This window comes from Phascolarctos cinereus, unplaced genomic scaffold, assembly GCF_003287225.1.
Source record: "Phascolarctos cinereus isolate Bilbo 61053 unplaced genomic scaffold, phaCin_HiC Scaffold_4;HRSCAF=312, whole genome shotgun sequence".
Taxonomy (NCBI): domain Eukaryota; kingdom Metazoa; phylum Chordata; class Mammalia; order Diprotodontia; family Phascolarctidae; genus Phascolarctos; species Phascolarctos cinereus.
This window is the reverse complement of record NW_027555847.1, coordinates 604247265-604266056: the sequence shown is the minus strand read 5'-3', so window position 1 is coordinate 604266056 and position 18792 is coordinate 604247265. Positions and strand designations below refer to the sequence as shown.

The 18792-nt window shown below is 38.2% G+C and overlaps 1 protein-coding gene across 1 annotated transcript in view; it reads right to left on the bottom strand.

Moving 5' to 3' along the window:
- The window catches only part of PKHD1L1 (PKHD1 like 1), a 202046-nt gene extending 183833 nt beyond the window's left edge, over positions 1 to 18213 (bottom strand). Inside the window, 2 exon segments of the mRNA XM_078153706.1 lie at positions 15120 to 15209; positions 17804 to 18213. Of these exon segments, the coding sequence (XP_078009832.1) occupies positions 15120 to 15209; positions 17804 to 17876 (163 nt within the window). The 5' untranslated portion in view covers positions 17877 to 18213.
- Positions 18214 to 18792: the final 579 nt, after the last annotated feature.

Genomic DNA, 18792 nt, shown 5'->3' with positions numbered 1-18792 from the left:
GTATCAGTGAGACCCAAACTGAGTTCATACTGCATAAATTTTTAATGGATCCCTTCATCATGGTTTGATGACCACTTCTAGCATTATTTGGTACTTGGGAAGTAGAAGTGAAAAGGGTTTAATGGAGGGATTGCCCAATATTTAATAGTCTAATCACTAGTCTCCTCCATTCAATTACTAATGCTCTACATGGGCAAATTTCTCAATGATTGCTATATTCCTCATACTTTTCTTAGTCCAGTGATTCTGAATCTGGGGCTGCCATTATACAAACCCTCTTCCCTATCCTCAAGTCTGTTACTTATTTTCATATTTTTCACCCAACCCCACTCCCACTGTCCTATTCTAGCTCTGCCTGGCCCCTCCCACTATATTCTCTGGAACGCCTGGTCCATAATAAACTTCATTTCACCTTAATCTTTTTCCTTTTTCACTCTTTTTAGCTTCTGGCACTGAGACATGGATCCTTTCTGATGACACTGCTTTCTTAAAAACTATTTCTAGTACTATCTCTACCTTCTCTCGTAATTCCCAACTAACTGTGTCAGAAAAAGAGATAGAGAGTCACTGGAATACTTTTTTCTCCTTTGCTACTTCCAGATTATCCCTCAACCATTATCAACTCAGCAACTGACTACTCCTCCACTCCACCTCCTCTATACACAGAGATAGTCATATCTTTGATCTTGTCATTATCTACTTCTTAAACAGCCCTAATCACTGAATGGACATTGCCTCAGCCAAAGTAAGAACTCAGACCTTAGGTTAAAAAGGTCAAGTTCCCCCCCCCCCATCCTGAGCCATATCCAGTTGTCCTGCTCTCTATCTGGCCATTTGCCTCGGATGGCTCCTAGGAGAAAGAGAGGCTGGTAATTTTGCACAGCTCTCCCTCAATGTAATCCAATTCACTTGTAAGTCATGGCATCATCTTCTTGACGTCATGGTCCTCTTCAAGAACAAAGGATAAACCACAACACATTATCCATTAGTGTTCCACTTCCATGTTCATGAACTCCAAAATTCCTTTACCTTATCTTTGCCTTATGATTCCTAACCTTGTTCTTCATCTCCACTGTGACTTTCATTCCATAGTTCTTTCCAAGGCCATCACCTCTGAACTCTTTTCCATTCTCTGAATGGACTTTGTAGTGAATGACTTCAGCTCTATACTCTCAGACACTCTCAAATCCTTTGCCACCTTGGACTATCAAAAATCATACCTTGCTGAACCCTAGATCTGCATTACTCTTACCATCTGTCTCTGCCACATCTATTTATGTGCTGCAGGATGGAGCTGATGAAAATCATAAAGCTGCTGGTTACATCCACCACAAATGTGTTATCTAATCTCAACTGGGCCTTTATTTTGGTAAGAAAATAATTCTGTTGTTCAGTTATATCCGAGTCCATGAACCATAGCATGCCAATATTGTCCATGGGGTTTTCTTGGCAGATACTACTGGAGTGATGTGCCATTTCCTTCTCCAGTGTATTAAGGCAAACAGAGGCTAAGTGACTTGTCCAGGGTCACACAACTAGTAAGTATCTAAGGCTGGATTTGAACTCAGATCTTCCCGACTCTAGGCCCAGTGCTCAGTCACCTGAGCCACCTAGCTGCCTCCAAGGCAAACAGAGTTAAGTGGGGATAAGTGGCTTGCCCAGGATCACACAGCTAGTAAATGTCCGAGGCTCGATTTGAACTCAAGTGCTTTTGAATCTAAGCCCAATTCTCTACCCACTAAGCCATCTAGCTGCCCCCAAGGAAATAATTCTACTCCTCCCTAAATAATTCATTTTCCCACTCTCCACAGCAACTTCTCATTTCTCCACAAGCTATCACAGTACCGTAACCCCTCTAAAATGACCCTTATACTTATACCTTATAAAAAAATGAAACCATTTGCCCAGAACTCCCTCTTATCTCCCCCTCATTTCATGTCACAGACATCACTCGAGCATCTTCTCCTATTCCCTCCTTCACTCCAATCTCTAATGAAGAAGTGGTGTTTCTCCTCTCCAAGGCCAACTCCTATACATGCACCTTTGACTCCAATTTCTTCTGTCTTTTCCAGCAGATTACCCCCACTATCATACACAACGCATCTTTAGTCTTAAATCTCTCTCCTATTAAATGGATCCTTCTCAGTTGCTTATAAACATACCAATGTCTCTTCCATTTAAAAAACAAACAAAAACTCTCAGTTACTCCAGTCATTCCTTTTAGTTATGTTTCTACATCTCTTCTGTCCTTTTTAGTTGAACTACTAGAGAAAACCATCTATCCTAGGTAGCATAACTTCCTTTTTTCTCACTCTATTTTTAATCCTCTGCAGTATGGCTTCCAACTTTACCTTTCAAATGAAACTCCACTGTTCATAGTTACCAATGATCTGTTAACTGTTAGATTGAATTCTCTTTTCTCAATCCTTATTTTTCTTGACCTCTCTGTAGCAGTTGAGATCGCTGATAATCTTTTCCTCCTAAATGCTATCATCTTACTAGATTTTCATGATGCTGCTCTCTCCTGGTTCTCCTCCCACATGCCTGAATGTTCCTTCTCCATCTCCTTTACTAGATCTTCATTCAGGTCGTGCCCACTAACTATGGGCATCTTCCAAGGCTCTGCTCTGGGCCCTCTTTTCTTTGCTCTCTACATGATAGTGATTTTACCAGCCCCTATGTGTTCAATTGTCATATTTATGCAGGTGATTCTCAGATCTATGTAACCAGTTCCTGGCTCTCTTCTTTGCAGTTCCACATAGTCAGCTTTTTTGGGGATATGGTACTAGATATCCCATAGGCAACTCAAACTTCACATTTTCAAAATGGAACACATTCCCCATCCCCATCCCTGAAACTCTTCCTTCTTTGCAATGTTCTGATTATTGTTAGGGGTGCCACTATCCTCTCAATTACTCAAGACTCTCAAGCTCAGCGTCATCCTTGAGTTCTCACTCTCACTCACTCCTCAAATCCAACGCATTGCTAAATATTGTCATTTCTACTTCACAACATCTCTCATATACATGCCCTTCTCTGCACTCACAAAGCTACTTCCCTAGTAAAGGTACTCAGCACCTTTCTCTTGTTCTATTGCAATAGAATAGAATAGCCTTCAAATTCTATGGGTTGGTCTCCTTGCCTCAAGTCTCTCCGCACTCCAATCCATCCTCCAGCTGCCAAAGTGATTTTCCTAAAGTGCAGGTCTGACCATTTTACCCCTCTCCCCTTTAGTCGATAAACTCCCCATTACTCCCAGAATCAAATATAAAACTCTTTATAACTTGGTCCCTTCCTACCTTGACAATCCTTTTGTACTTTATTCTTCTCCACACCATAATCCAGCTAATAGAAGCCCACCTATCGCTTCTTGTGGGTGATGTTCCCTCTCCCCTTGGCTGGCCTTTGGGGACTGTGTTCTATGCCTGAAATGCTCTTCCATGTTGCTGCTGCTTCTTAGTTTTCCTTGCTTTCTTTAAGACTCAGGTCAAATCCCACTTTCTTCAGGAGGCTTTTCCCAATCCCTTCATGGTTCCCAGTGCCTTCTCTCTGAGATTACCTTCTAACTAATCTGCATATATCTTGTATGTATTATTTTCTTGTAGTATCATCCATTAGAATGTGAGCTCCTTGAGGACAGAAATAGTCTTTTATCTTTCTTTGCATCCTCAGAACTTAGTGTAGTCACTGGTTCAAAGTTGTAGTTTGTCCCTCATTCTCGAAGAGGGCCATGACATCAGGGAGATGATGACATGACTTGCAATTGACTTTGATCTGAGTGAAGGAGGGCTGTGCAAAGTCAGCCTCACTTTCTCCTCCAGAGCCATCTAAGTCCGGTGGGCAGAAATCCATCAGGACAACTGGAGATGGCCAGGGTTGGCTCAAAGCAATAATTTAATAAGAGCTTAATAAATAAAAGCTTCAGTTAGTGAAAACAACTGAAATTGAAGATAATTAAAGCAGGAATAGCAAAAAGAAAAAAGAGGAAAAAGAATTCAAAGGATATGGCAGTTCCTTATTAAACTGGCTAATTATAGGATCATGACTGTGAAGGGAAGGAAGGGAGACCATAGCATGGACGAAATGGGGAGAACTGAGGGCAGTGACCAAGGGACTTATGGCCACAATGAGGCTGAAAAGAAGGTTCAGAAAGAATTGAGAAATAGGGAACTGTGGTTGTGGAATATTGCATATACTGTTAGAGTTAATGTTGATTTGGCTGAATTATTTTTTTCTTTCTTTTTAAATTGTCACAAGGGATGGTTCACTAGGCAAGGAAGAGAGAAGGATATATTTAGGAATGCATCAATCAATATGTTTTAAAGAATGAGGCAGTGGGAAGTTGGAAAGAATGGATATAGTGATCACAAAGGAGAATTCCAAAGTTTGAAATCTTAGTGATGGCACTGTTAGGGATGCTCATGAAATCTAAAGTGTGAACACTCTGGGAGTGGCTGAAATAGAGTACAGATAGAGATTTTGGGAGTTGAGAAGTTTCATAAACTGGGAAGTCAGGGTATTAAGAGGTTTATCAACAAGATAGAACTATGGAGTTTGAATGCAGATCGAAGCATACGATTTGCCATTTTTTTTCTTCGCTGTGTTTTGTTTACTCCTTCTGATGGTTCTTCCTATTGGTTCTAATTTTTGCTAACAACATCACTAATGTGAAAATATGTTTAATAGGAATGTATATGTACAGCCTATATCAGATTGAGAGCTCGTCTTGGAGAGTGAGGGGGGAGAAAAATTTAAAACTTATAAGCTTATAGAAGTGGTTGTTGATGATTCAAAATCAATTAATTAATTTTTAAAAAGGGGAAAAAAAAGATACTGAACTCACCAGATGGTGGTAGGGGTTGGCATGTGGGGGATACTGTAAGTCAAGTGCTTATGCATTCTGTAAAAGAGGGAAAATGACCCAAGGGTGAGGAAAAGACAAGGGTAATATAATTGGACAACATCCACTTCAAAAGAAGAGGAGTTGTTAAGTGATGATGACAGAGAAATGACTTAAGAGCAGTAGTATGGAACAAAGAGTATGCCAACTACTCCTGTCCCTACCCCCAACATAAGTGGCCACTATTCCTGAAGGTAGTAAGTAATGCATTACCTTTACAGAACTCTCAAGTTTTAGTTAGGATATGGAAAGAGTGTAAAAGAAGAGTTGTAGGGAGTAGCTTTTTTTTAATCCTCCTCCTTGCTCTTCCCCCCTACCCTCAACTGGGAATCAATAGCACAAAGTGAAAGAAGAGGATTTGGGAGGGGCACGGCAGAGTTAGAGAAGAACTAATGCAAGAAGAGTTGGAGGGCAGAAGACCATTAGCAATTTGCTAGACAATTAGTTCTAAATCACTGGGAATAGATTATTGTTGTTCCTCCTTCCTTCTTGAAGAGGATCTATGACTTCAAGAAGGTGATGTCTTGACTTGCACATAAATTGGATTTAAGTGAGGCAGGGCTAGGCAAAGTCATCAGTCTCACTCTCTCCTCCAGAGTCCTCTAAGTCTAGCAGCAAGACATGGTTCAGGACAACTGGAGATGGCCCAGAGGCAGTGGAAAGAACTTGGCTTTGGTTGTCTGAGGCAACACTCATTAGGTGATTCAGTGATTTAAGGCTAGGTAAGAAATGGGGTAAAAGATGCCCTAGTTTGCCTACTCAAAAAAAAAAATCAACCTGGGAAGGAAAGATCCTCAGGGTTTCTGGCCAGAACAGAAACTATTGCTATTTACACTCACTCTGAGCCATCAAAACCCCAAACAATGGCCAAATAAGGCTTGGGCTGGAACCTAATATTGGCCAATCAGTGAGAGCCAGAGTGACTTGGGTTTAAGGCATAGTCAAGTAGCTCCATTAGAATCCCAATGGGTTTTATCAAAGCCTGCTTTTCCAGAGGTCTATTTCAAGCAATCATAAGTGAAACTAAATGGTACAAAAGAGTTAATTGTCCCAGTTTTTTAGGGAAAAAATGATAGAATAAATAGAGGGGGGTATCAAAGTAAAGGGGAGTAAGAGCAAAAACTTTCAGGATACAAATTCGAATAAGAATGTGGCTGTGATGAAGCCTCCAACAGGTACCCTCTCAGATTTTACCCACTCCCATGAAGGTATCAAGCAAAGTCTATTTAGTCTTATGAAAATAAGGGTAGAATTTGGTAATAATAATAGCTATCATTTATAGCATGCTTCAAAAATATTGTTTTTATTTGATCCTCACAACCCTAGAGGTAGGTACTATTATTATCCTCATTTTACAGATGAGTAAACTAAGGCAAACAGAGGTTAAGTGACTTGCCCATAGTCACACAGCTAATAAGTTTCCTAGCCTGTATTTGAATTCAAGTCTTTCTGACTCCATGTCCAAAGCTCTTTCTACTATATCACGACTCATTAAAGCCTGAATATTTCCTTTGAGATCATCATGCATATGTGAACAAACAGCAGAATTAGTTTTTTTGAAATCCATTAAGGAGAAAGGTTTGAAGAGGGAGACCTTGAAAGCAAGGAACAATTAAAAGGCTATTGTAGTGGGTCAGGGAAGAGGTGATATGGAGCTGAAACAGAATGAAGACTTTGTTAGAGCTCTATCATGATGTGATTCTGCCTTCTCAAAGGACATCAGACTCTAACAATAATCTGGCTTGGAGAGCTTTCAAAAACTCCATCAGGTAGGCCTTCTTCTCTGCTTTTAAGCCCTATCTGGGAAGAGAAGCTGGTATACTACTCAGGCCTGTTCGCAGCTGCCTTCCAGTCTCCAAAGGTCAACCATTCCACTTTGTTTACTGCTGTGGCTTGTATCACTAATGAAGATCAGAAAGTCAGGAAGATGTACAGCAGGTTTTCAGGGGGAAATGAGGTATCTTTATAATATTGTTCCACAACATAACATTTTTTAGTTTTAAAACAACATTTTTTTTAACATGAACTGTGACTTCACAGAAGTAGGGAACACTGGGTGAGGAAACTCTCTCTAACAATGCAAATCAGAAGCATTTCTTCAGAAAGAGTTGCCTGAGGCACTGAAAGGGTAAGTGAATATATTGCCCAGGGTCACTCAGATAGTATATGTTAAAGGCAGGACTTGAACTCAGGATTCTCTTTCTCAGAGGTCCGGTCCCTTATGCCACACTGCATTTCCCCCCACATACTCCAGATTCAATATTAATGAATTGAGAGAAAAAAATAAAAAAGCCAGTGATGTAGCTTAAATTCTGTCCATTCATGTTATTACTATTATTATCATATTATTATTTATCCTTATTACTGTTTGGATTATTATGACAGGGAAATATAACACAGACCGATAATAACAGTGCGCATTTATATAGTTCTTTGCAGTTAATGAGCACTTTACATATACTCTCTCATTTAATTTTCATCATCTTGCATTGCATTTTATGCAAATAGTTATTCTCATTTTACATACAGGAAACTGAAACTTAAGTTCATAAAGTTCATAAACCAAGTTCATAAAGCAAGTAGAGTATCTAGGACTTGGGTCTAAGATATGGGTCTTTTGACTCTAAGTTCTGTTCTCTTTTTATCACATATATTAAATATGATTTCTATAAACAGTAGCTTTCAAAATATTTGAATAAAGTATTGGAAATTTCGATAATGCTTAGTTGAAGTTGTCCAACATTTTGCATACGTGATTTTTCCTATCTATACACACTCATCTCATCCAGCTGCCCAAGGATTCATAAACATCCCATTTCACTAAATCATCAGTCCATTCCTAATGTTCATGATGCCCCTGACTCCAGATTCTGGAAAATCTGAATAAAGTCAGTCTGATGGCTCCATAAGCACCACAGTCTCCACTAGTAGAACATAAATTCCTTGAGGGCAGGGACTATTCTGTTTCTGTCTTTCTATCCCCAGTGCCTAGCAGAGTACCTAGCACATAGTAGACACTTAGTTAATGCTTGTTGTATTCACATTGCGGCTAAGGTAAAAACAATTGATGTTTACATAGGACTTTAGCTGCATGATCTCGCTTAATCACAACAGCCTTGTGAAGTAATTAGCACAAATATCATTTTCCTTGCTTACTACATGAATAAACTGAGGTTGTGGACTTTTATGCTAAGATCACACAGGCTAAGTTAATGATAGATCGAGGACAGAAGGGACCTCAGAGGTCCTCTAGTTCTAGCTTCTCGTCTTCCAGATAAGGAAACCAAGACTCATGGAGGTTAAGTGATGTGCCCAAGGACACCCAAGTAGTAAGTATCAAAGGGAGGATTTGAACCCAAGTATTCTTACTCCAGTCAGGATTTTTTTCCAAGGCACTATACTAAGTGTTGGAGATAGGAATTTTAACCTGATTGGTCCTGGCTCTAAATTAACTGCTGTTTCCATTATAGCCTACTGCACCATCCATCAGAACTTAGGCAGAATAAATATGAGAGGTACTTAATCAATGCTTATTGAATAGAATTGAAATTATTTGTTTACTGCAAAATTCCTACAATAAGACATTGATGTCTATTCAAGTATAAAAATCTGACAACTCAGGACTTGATCGTCCATGTTCCTTGACTATTTTCTTTTCATTTTATAAGTCAATACATCTCCCAGGTGACCCTGGTCTCTGCGAATATGGGAGAAAAGCTTAAAATACAGAGTGAGAGAAGAGAAACAAAGTCCAGAAAATTTAAATTTCTCCGTATCCTGAAGAGAGGAATAATTTGACCTACTAAAGAAAAGTTTGTGTGCTATATTTGTCTTTTGTTCAAATCTGACATGCTTAAAAGTAAATGTTTGTTTGAGTCATTAATATTTGGTTTCAGCTGATAGTTTTGAACCTGAGATATCTCTACAGTGAAATTATTTGACTACATAATAAAACAGTTTTTAAAAAGCCTTATACAGACTAATGCTGTCATTTTGCCAGTTTTTGCTTATCTTCAGCATTCACAATGGATTTGAAAAAAGTAAAAAGATTTCTGGTAATTCACTGGGGCATGGAAACTTTTACTTGTGCTGCTACTAAGGGAACACTTTTTCATTTATTTTTTCTATGTGGGTGCACATCTCACCAATGGCATAGTAACATGGAATCTAACCTTCAATGAATGGAATTATTCCAAAAATAAGAAATAAAAACTCTAAGTTCCATAGGAAATAACTATTGGCTTTGGACTTTGTCATAATAACAATAGCTGGAAGCTTTTTATAAAGTAAAAGACTAACTTGACTTTATTATATAGAAAAATGAAGAAAGACCATTAGGTAAAGACTGCATCACAGTCAATAAGGTGTTTAAATGTCTTCTGATTTTAGTTACTAATTTAACTTAATATGATGTAGCACTGGATAGAGCCTGGGCCTGGGTCAGGAAGACCAGAGTTCAAATCTAGCCTCAGACATTTACTAGATATGTGACAACAGGCATGTCATTTAACCTCTATTTGCCTCAGTTTCCTTAATTGTAAAATGAGGATAATAATATCTATCTCCCAGAATTGCTGTGAAGATTAAATGATGTGATAATGATAAAGCCTTTAACACAATTCCTGGCACATAGTAAGCATTATATACACACTAACTATTGTTACTGTTGTTATTAATAATAATAATGATGATGAAAACAACTATTCAAGCAATTTTGTTTTTATTCACACAGCTTATCTCAAAGAGTTTATTGAGATATAGAAGGGTACACTCTTCCGTGAATAATTTAAATTAAGATGTAAAATTCTAAAAGTGGAATTAAATGTGAAGTCACTAAGGACCAAGCTCAAAAATCCAGGACTAGAGGAAGAGGTATATTGATCTCCAGGAGCAAGAAACAGCCGAAGTTTTATTTTGAGACTTCTGAGATATAAGGTGCTTTGGGTACCAGGTACTGAAAACCATAGCCTCTTGATATTAGTATGATTGATGTTTCTTCCCCATGCTTTTATCATGGGAAAATGTCAGTGAGAGCAAAGATGACAGAGGCATACACAATAGATAGTTAAAAAGTATTTTCCTAAGAGCAGAACAGGTCAGACTAGATATGATGACTATCTTGTTCCCAGACTATTTACTGAGTCTAGGCCAGAGTTAGTTTGGCATTTAGAGACAAGGAACAGTTGAGTAATTTTTGCCAGGGTATTAGCTCCATAATATTTAATACTTTTTTAAATGACAAATTACTATTAAACATTAGGTTCACTATCTTAATTGGCAATTTGCCATCAATCGAAAAGCATTAATTAAGTATTTACTGTTCCAGGAATTTGCTAGGTACTTGAGATACAAAAACAAAGACTGAAACAATTCTGACACTCAAGGAACTTAAATTCTAACAGAAAAGATAAGGGGAATATATATATATATATATATTTATTTATTTATTTGTTTGTTTATTTATATATATGTACATATACCCATATGAACATATGTAAACATATATAAATATATTTGGAATAAAGTTACTATATAGGAACAAGTATAACTGTTAAATATAAGAGTTTCAAAGGGTAGGAAAGGCATCACAAAGATAACAATGCATCTTAAGGGAAGAGAGGTATTATTCGAGGTATGAGGGGAGGAGGGAATGTATTCCAGATTTTGGAAATAACAAGTCCCATTGGAGATGGGAAATGGAGTGTCACATGTGAAGAACAAAGAGAAAGCCAGTTTATCTGGATCTCAGAGTGTGGGAGGGGGAAATAATAACAAGGCTGGAAAGATAGATTGGGGCCAGATTTGTGAAGGGATTTAAATGCTAAACAGAGGAGTTTATGTTCTGTCCTAGAGGCAACAGACAGCTAAGAAATTGATTGAGGAGAACGACATAGTCTTATCACGGTGCTTAAGGAAAATTACTATGGTAGCAGTGTAAAAGGTGGACTGAAGCGGAGAGAACTGAGGCAGGGATATCAAATAGAGGTTCACGGTAATAATCTAGGTAAGAGGTGATGAAGGCCTGAACTGTGGTCAGAGCTGTATGAATCAAGAGAAGCAGTCAGATATGAGAGACATGGAAATAGAAATGACAAGGTTTGACAGATGACTGGATATTTGGAGTGAGGGAGAGTAAGGAGTTGTAGATATCTAAAATCAGAGAAAATAGAAAGATGATGCTTTTGACAGAAACAGGAGAGTTTGGAAGAAGAATAGTTTTGAGGGGAGAGAGGAGGAATAATGTTCCGTTTTGGATACATTGAATTTGAGATGCCCATTAGACATCCAGTCTGAAATGTCCAATGACATGGTATTTCTAAAGGGAAGTACTAAGGGGATTAGGACATAGATTGAGGGAATGCTTACAGTTAGGGGTCAGGTTATGGCTGATGAGCCTCAAAGGACACACAAAAGGAGCTACAAGACAGGTAGGAAGAGAGCCATGAGAAAATTAGCTGACATTTATTTTGACTTTTAAGGTTTGTAAAGTGTTCTACAAATATTATATCATTTGATCCTCACAACAACCTTGGGAAGTAGGTACCATTATTATTCCCATTTCAGAGTTGAGAAAACAGAGGTTAAATGACTTGCCCAGGATCACACAGCTAAGGAGCATGTGAGGCCAGATTTGAACTTTGGTATTCTTGACTCTAAGTGCAGTGTTCCATCCACTATGCCACCTGGATACCTCTAAAAGCAGGAGAAAGCATCCAGATGGAGAAGGGTGGTCAACTGTGTCAGATTCAGTATCAAGAAGCACTCCAGGGGCAGCTAGGTGGTGCAGTGGATACAGCACGGCCCTGGATTCAGGAGGACCTGAGTTCAAATCTGGCCTCAGACCCATAACACTTACTAGCTGTGTGACCCTGGGCAAGTCACTTAACCCCATTGCCTAACCAAAAAAAAAAAAAGCACTCCAAAATTCTGGAAAAATTATGTCACATTTAGCAGTTAAGAGATCATTAGTAACTTTGGAGAGAACAATTTACTTTAGTAATGAGGTCCAAAGCCAGACCGAAAAGGAATAAGGAGAGGAGAAAAAGCAGAGACAGCCATTTTAGATTCCTTTTTCTGGGGTTTAGCTGAGAAAGGGAGAGATATAGGACAACAATTGGAGGGAATAGTGGAGTTTAATGTTTTTGTTTTGTTTTATTTTTTTTTAAGGATGAGCAAGACTTGAGCAGTTTGAAGACAGTAGGGTAAAAACCAGCAAATAAGAAAGAAAGAGACAGACAGAGATAGAGACAGAAACAGTGACTGAAAACAGACAAAGAGCCAGAGACATACAACATAGAGAGACAGACAGACACAGATACACAGAAACAGAACTGGAAGTATAGATAGAGACAGAGACAGAAAGACAGAGAGTGATAGGAATAGAGACAAAGAGAAACAGAGATAAAGCTAGAGAGAATGGTTGAAGTGAAAGGACTGGCTATTTTTTGTTTTCTTTTTATCCCTGGTGCTTAGCACACTTCTGGGTATAAAGTAGTCACTTAATAAATGCATATTGTAGTTATTGTTGTTGTTAGAGAAGATGGCAGGACACAAAAAGGTCACAAAAAGAGGAATTTGCTTTGGTGAGAAGAGCTACCTCATTGTCTGACACTGGGAGGAGGAAAGAAATAGTACGGGGTATTGTCAAGGTCTTTTGAGATGAAAGAAAGAAGAGGGAGCTCAAGTTGAATGACCTCATTTTTCTCAGTAAGGTAAAAGATGAGGTCATGAGATGAAAGTAGGGGAGAGGAAGATCTTTAAGGTTTGAGGAGAAAAGCAAACCTTTGGAGTAGCTAAAATAATTTCCAAAAGAATTAAAAAGCAGATGGACTTTTAACAAATATGGCTTGCCCTGGTTACAACTCCAAATAAAAGTAAAGGAATACTATACAATGGTCAAGGAACGGGGGAGGGAAAACTGAACAAGAATTGGAGTAAAAAACCTAGAAATATTCTCCCATACTGCTTCAGACCTTTGCAGAATCATTAACTTACCCTATTGCAAATCATTTGAACCTGGTTTACATTTATTTCTTGATGAGAGTGAGGCGTGGACAGACTGTATTACATTTATATTCATGAAATATTAAACACTGGAGTTAGGCCTCTGGAATTGAGGAAGGTCCTCTGTGGAGGATTTATGGAAATCATCCGTGGTCCAAAATTACACAGTTAAAAAGTCATAGACGGGTTGTCATTTGCTTTGGGGGATGATCACCTACACCTGTGAGTCTGCAAATCCATTGAAGTATGCTTGTTGTCGAGTCAAGTTAATAAGAATTTATTAAGTGGCTACTATGTTCCAGGCACTGTGTTAAGTGTTGGGGATAAAAAGAAAGAAAGAAAAAAAGAGTTCCTAGCCTCACTTCATCATTCTCTTTTTGTCTCTGTCTTTGTAAGGATACAAAGAAAGAAAAAAAAATTAAATCCCTGCCCTCAAGGAGCTCACAGTATAATGGTGGAGACAACATGCAAATAACTGTATACAAATAAGATTCATACAGGACATATCGGAGATAAACAATGTAATGTAGGCACTACATTAAGGAGGAATCTAGAAAGGCTTCTTGTGAAATGTGATTTATCTGGGTTCTGAAAGATGCCAGTGAGGAGGAGGGAGAGAATTCTAGGGATGGAGGACTGCCAGTATAAAAAATACTGAGTTGGGAGATGGAATGTCTTGTTTGAAGAAGAGCAAGGAGGCCAGTTTCACTGGCTTATTTAATATGTGGAGAGGAGTGAGATGCAAGAAGACTCCATAAGGTGGGAATGAGTTAGGTTATGAAGACCTTTAATATGGAGCATTTTATATTTAATACTGGAGGTAAAAAGGAGCCACTGGAGTTTATTGAATAGGAGGATGGGTCAGTCTAGTTATTTAAGAAGATTATTTATGAAAGCTGAATAGAGGACTGGAGTGGAGAAGAAAAGGCAGAGAGAACAATCAAAGGCTATTCCAATAGTACAAGTCTGAAGTGATGAGAGCCTATAATAGTGATGGCATTTTCAGAAGAGAGAAGGAGACATATATGAGAAATGTTATGAAAGTAGAATCAACTTGGCAACTGACTAAATATGGGGAGAGTAAAGGATAAAACCTAAGTTGAGAGACTGGGAGGATGGTAGTGTCCTCAACAGTAATAGAGAAGTCAGAAATGGGAAAATTTTCAGGGAAAGATAATGAATTTGGTTTTAGATATGTGGTGTGTGTAAATAACTAACAATGTCTTCCAAGTGCAAATACAACTTACCATGCTTCTCAAAATTGTACATTAGTTCTAAAGAAAGACAAAGTAGGATATTTCATTGAATTTTAAATTTTTCTTTTCCACCACCTAAAACATGTTTACAGGTCAGAACAATACTAATTTTTAGCTTTCAGAGAATACAGAATTGAAAGAATGAGGAGGGAAGGTTAGGAAAGGAAAGCACATTTCTACCTGCTTCTAGGAACCATTCATTCATTCATTCATTCATTCAACAAATTTTTACTAGAAGCCTAATATGTGCTTGAATTGTGGCAGACAATATGAGGGACACAAAAAAAAAAGGGCAAAAAAGAAGACTTTGTTCTTAAGTAAAAAATGGTATTTAATAGGTTAGATAATCAAGGTGATATGAAAGAGACAGGGTGAGCAGTTGAGGAATTTTCTTTTGTCTTCTTTTCTTTCAATACCCCCCCTCCAAAAGAAGAAATCCTAGTCCTTTTATTTGGCATCAAAAAAATCTCAATAAATGAAGTGACAAGTATGAACTCTTTACTTATCCAGGCCTTAGATCCAAGCAAGTAATTAAAAACAAGAACTCAGTTGGGCAGGTTCCCAGGAATTCTTGGAATGTTGTTGATCAGGAGGTTAAGGAATGGAATTTTACTTTGCTGGCCAGGTAGAGAGAACAGTCAATCAATCAATTAATCAAGAAGCATTAATTAAATGCCTACCAAGGGCCACACACTAGAATAGGTACTAGAGATACGAATACTCCCAGCCCTCAAGGATTTTACATTCTTAATAAGATAAAAAGTAATACACTGGATAAATCTTACATGCTTTAAATATATAGAAATACATTTCATATAAATGAATACATATGCATATATATCCACGTGGATATATGCATATTTATATGTTCATTTGCATTCATGGCAATAACAATGTTTAAGGGATACATTCACACATATCCTATCTTAAAATTGGAAACTGACAAAAAGGAAGCATACCTTCTCCTTTGATAGTTAGTCGTGTTGCTCCATTTATGCTGCCATATTTAGGTAATATTTCTGTGACTTTAGAAATAGTCTTATAGCCATCTGAAAGGTAGTCAAATGATAAGAATGTAAAAGCATAAAGTACAAAATTCCTATCATTAATCAGAAAGTCTGATACTTATGTTTTCTAGCATAGCCACGTAAAAGAAAGAATCCCTGAAATTATAGAACTGGCAGAAAAGGCACCTAAATGTTATTTCCAGTTACGAACACCACATATCTAAAACCAAATTCATTATTTCCCTGAAAATTCTCCCCTCTTTCTAACTTCCCTATTACTGTTGAGGACACTACCATCCTCCCAGTCTCTCAACTTAGGTTTTGTCCTCTACTCTCACCATATTCAGTCAGTTGTCAAGTTGATTCTACTTTCATAACATTTATCATATATGTCCCCTTCTGTCTTCTGAAAACATATGTATATATTTACTGCATATCTGAAACACATTTATTTTGACTTAATAAAAAATGATAATGGAAAAACACATAATTTTTGGCTCAGAATTAGTTACTCATCCAGTTAACACTATGTTCAAATCACTATTAATAATTACAATGGGGGATAGAGAAGTAAGCAAGCATTTATTTTGTTTTCTGAGTGCCAGGCACTGTGCTAGACACTGAGGGATATAAAGATACAAACAAAACAATCCCTGCTCTCACATTCTAGTGGACACAATTCTTTATTATTATTAATTTTCAAAAAGCAATTATTAAATTATATTTAATTACATATGACACTGTTAGACAAAGTGTCTTACAACCTTGTAACATAACATAAAAATGTGAAAAATTTAAGGATAAGCATGTATTGGGGTGAAAGTGGAAAAAGTAATTATGAGATTTCAGGGTAGAGTTAGAGAACAACTTTGCCCTAATTTACAGCATAATGAAGATAAATCTGGACAAACATCTGTAAAGTGTTTGGTCATGGCAGAAAAAAGACATGAACAGGTTCAAAATTACATACATACATACATACATACATACATAATATACACACACATATATTTAAAATCAGAGCTTCACAAAAATTAATAATAGTCTAGTCTCTGTGAAACCTTTTCTAATTAGAAATTTTAACTGAGGTATTCACAGGAGAAGAAAATACTTTAATTTAATTTAAAAAATTTTTTGGTGTTAGATCTCAAATTTCATTGGTACAGGAAGAATAACTTCTACCAGTATATGCCATCACCTGCACCAGGAACTTCTAGTGTTGCCAGGGGCATTGAGAGTTTAAGTGACTTGTATAGTATCACGTGAACAGTGTGTTTCAGAAGTAGGATGTGAATACAGGTCTTCCTGACTATAAGGATGTATATCCACCATACTAAATTTTACTTGTGTGTGCTAGGAATCAAATCTGAAAAACATCATTGGACATTGCCACAGGAATCAAAAGAAATTAGAAATCTAGAAGAAACTTGTCACTTTTTTTTTTAAGCAGACATCAGGAAAGTAAGCATAGCATTTTTTTCAGTTACAAATGGGAAGATAATATGTGAGAATCAGGTGAAAATGTCACCAGTACTATGTCCTTATTATACTACTATGCCAAATTCATAGTTTAGAGAGAGGGATAATTTTGCAAAAGGCTGAAAGAAAATGCAATAAAAATGTAAAATGGTTGGAAAATGGGACATAAGAAAAGAATAAAGGAATAGTAATTAAGTGGTTTAAGATTAAACACATACCTCCTTGCTGTTTAAAATATATTTGTATCTCCAGACAATGTACAGTCAAAGATAGGAAACCTAGTACTTGTTACTATATCTTATCTAGCCCCATAATGTGTCTCAAGTTCATTCTTTTACAGTTATCTGGCCCTGCGCTTCACTCCAATTTCTTATCTCATCAGTCTCTTCCCAGACCTCTCCCTGGTAACAGTCTGAGGACACTAGGCAATCTGCCCTGCTGGCACATACCTCACCTCATTGCTCTCCAGTGCTTTTGCTGGTTTACCTTTATTGGAGCTTAAGGGGCTTTACAAGTGTGAAGGGTAAAATATTCCTGCCCAAACCTACAATCCTGTTTGCTCTCTTCCCTGGTGAAACACTAGGGGAAAATTTAAATAAATCAATTACTAAAATGAAATAATAAAAAACTTAACATAAACCATTTCTGTCTTGAACTTGAAGTCTATTGGAAAAAGCACTGACTGTGGAGTCGGACGACATGAGTTCAAGTTCTGCCTCTGATACTTACTCTCTGTGTAACCTTGGGCAAGTCACTTAATCTCCATGAGTCTCAGTTCGTCTGAAAATGTAGTTCCACTACCTGGTCTCTAAGGTCTTTTCCAGCTCTATATCTATAATCCCCTTCTGCGCTTTACCCTCACAATTCATCCTTCCCAACAGACGCCCCTCCTCCGACTCCTACAAAGCTGGTAACCAAGTTAATGTCTTAACCGTCCCCCGGACACCTGGCCAAATCTGTTTCTCGTATGCTTTCTGGCTTCGCCCGAAATTTTCCTTGGATTGCGAGCTTTCTCTTTCTGGCAGAGCAGGTGCTTCAAAGTTTCCACTTCTCCCTGGCGAGGCTGCGGCTGGGGTAGGGATTGGGAATAGGGAAGAGGTCGTGCCAATAGTATGCCTGCGATACGGCAGTGCCCACCCCATCTTTCACCCAGTTACCTGTGCCATGCTCCGATGCGCTGAAGAGCAGCGCCAGCAGGTACAACGTAGCGCACACGCTCTGGCGCTCCATGATCTGTGCTGTCAGCAGCTGCTGTTAGGGCCGCTGCTGGGGTCTGCGCCCCGAGCGCCCTGACAGCCTCTGGCAGCTGGAGTAGCAGTTCTCTAATGAATTCCACACCCAGGACCTAAAGCACACCAAATGGGATGTTCTCGCACCCTCCCAGACACTGGCACGCTAGCAAACCGCCTGCCCCGCCTCATTTATTCTCCGACCACTTGCTAACCCAACCACCAACGAACAGCTTGTCATGCTGATAACAAAGCTTTGCAGATCCCCAGGGAAACAGAGCCTAGCCCGAGACACACTATCAGTCCAGTCCTGGTTTACCCAGCAGAGAATCCGGGTGCTCTTAATTTATATTGAGTTCTCTGCTCACTGTCTGCCTTAGCTCTCTATGTGCCTTTCTTTTTAGGCCCTGGAAGCTTTCGTTTTAGCTCTGCTGATTAAACTGCTGTTAATCATCCATAGGGTCTTCCTGGACACAACAGTCTGCACCTATTTGGCTCACATAACTTTTTAGCAGTATAAGAGACCGTATAGAGAGACTATAGTGTAGTGATTAGAGAACTACACTCACAGTCAGGAACATCTATGTTTTGGATACTCCTCTGACACAAACTGGCTATCTGGTCCTGGGCAAGCCTCTCTCTTTTTAAATTTTTTAAGTATTTTATTTCTAATTTATGGAATAAAATGAGCATTCCCATAAAAGGTATAATAATAATAATAATAAAAGGTGATTGCACATGAAACTGCAAATCTATTATGTACAATTTGCTATTCCTTTTTAAAATATGGGCAAGTCTCTTAATCCTTAAGTATTCCTCAGACCAGAGTGTCAGACACTGGCCCCAACACATCAGAGTGCAGCCTGAACCAGATAAAAACATAATTGGGAAATATTCAATGAAATAAATAAAAATAC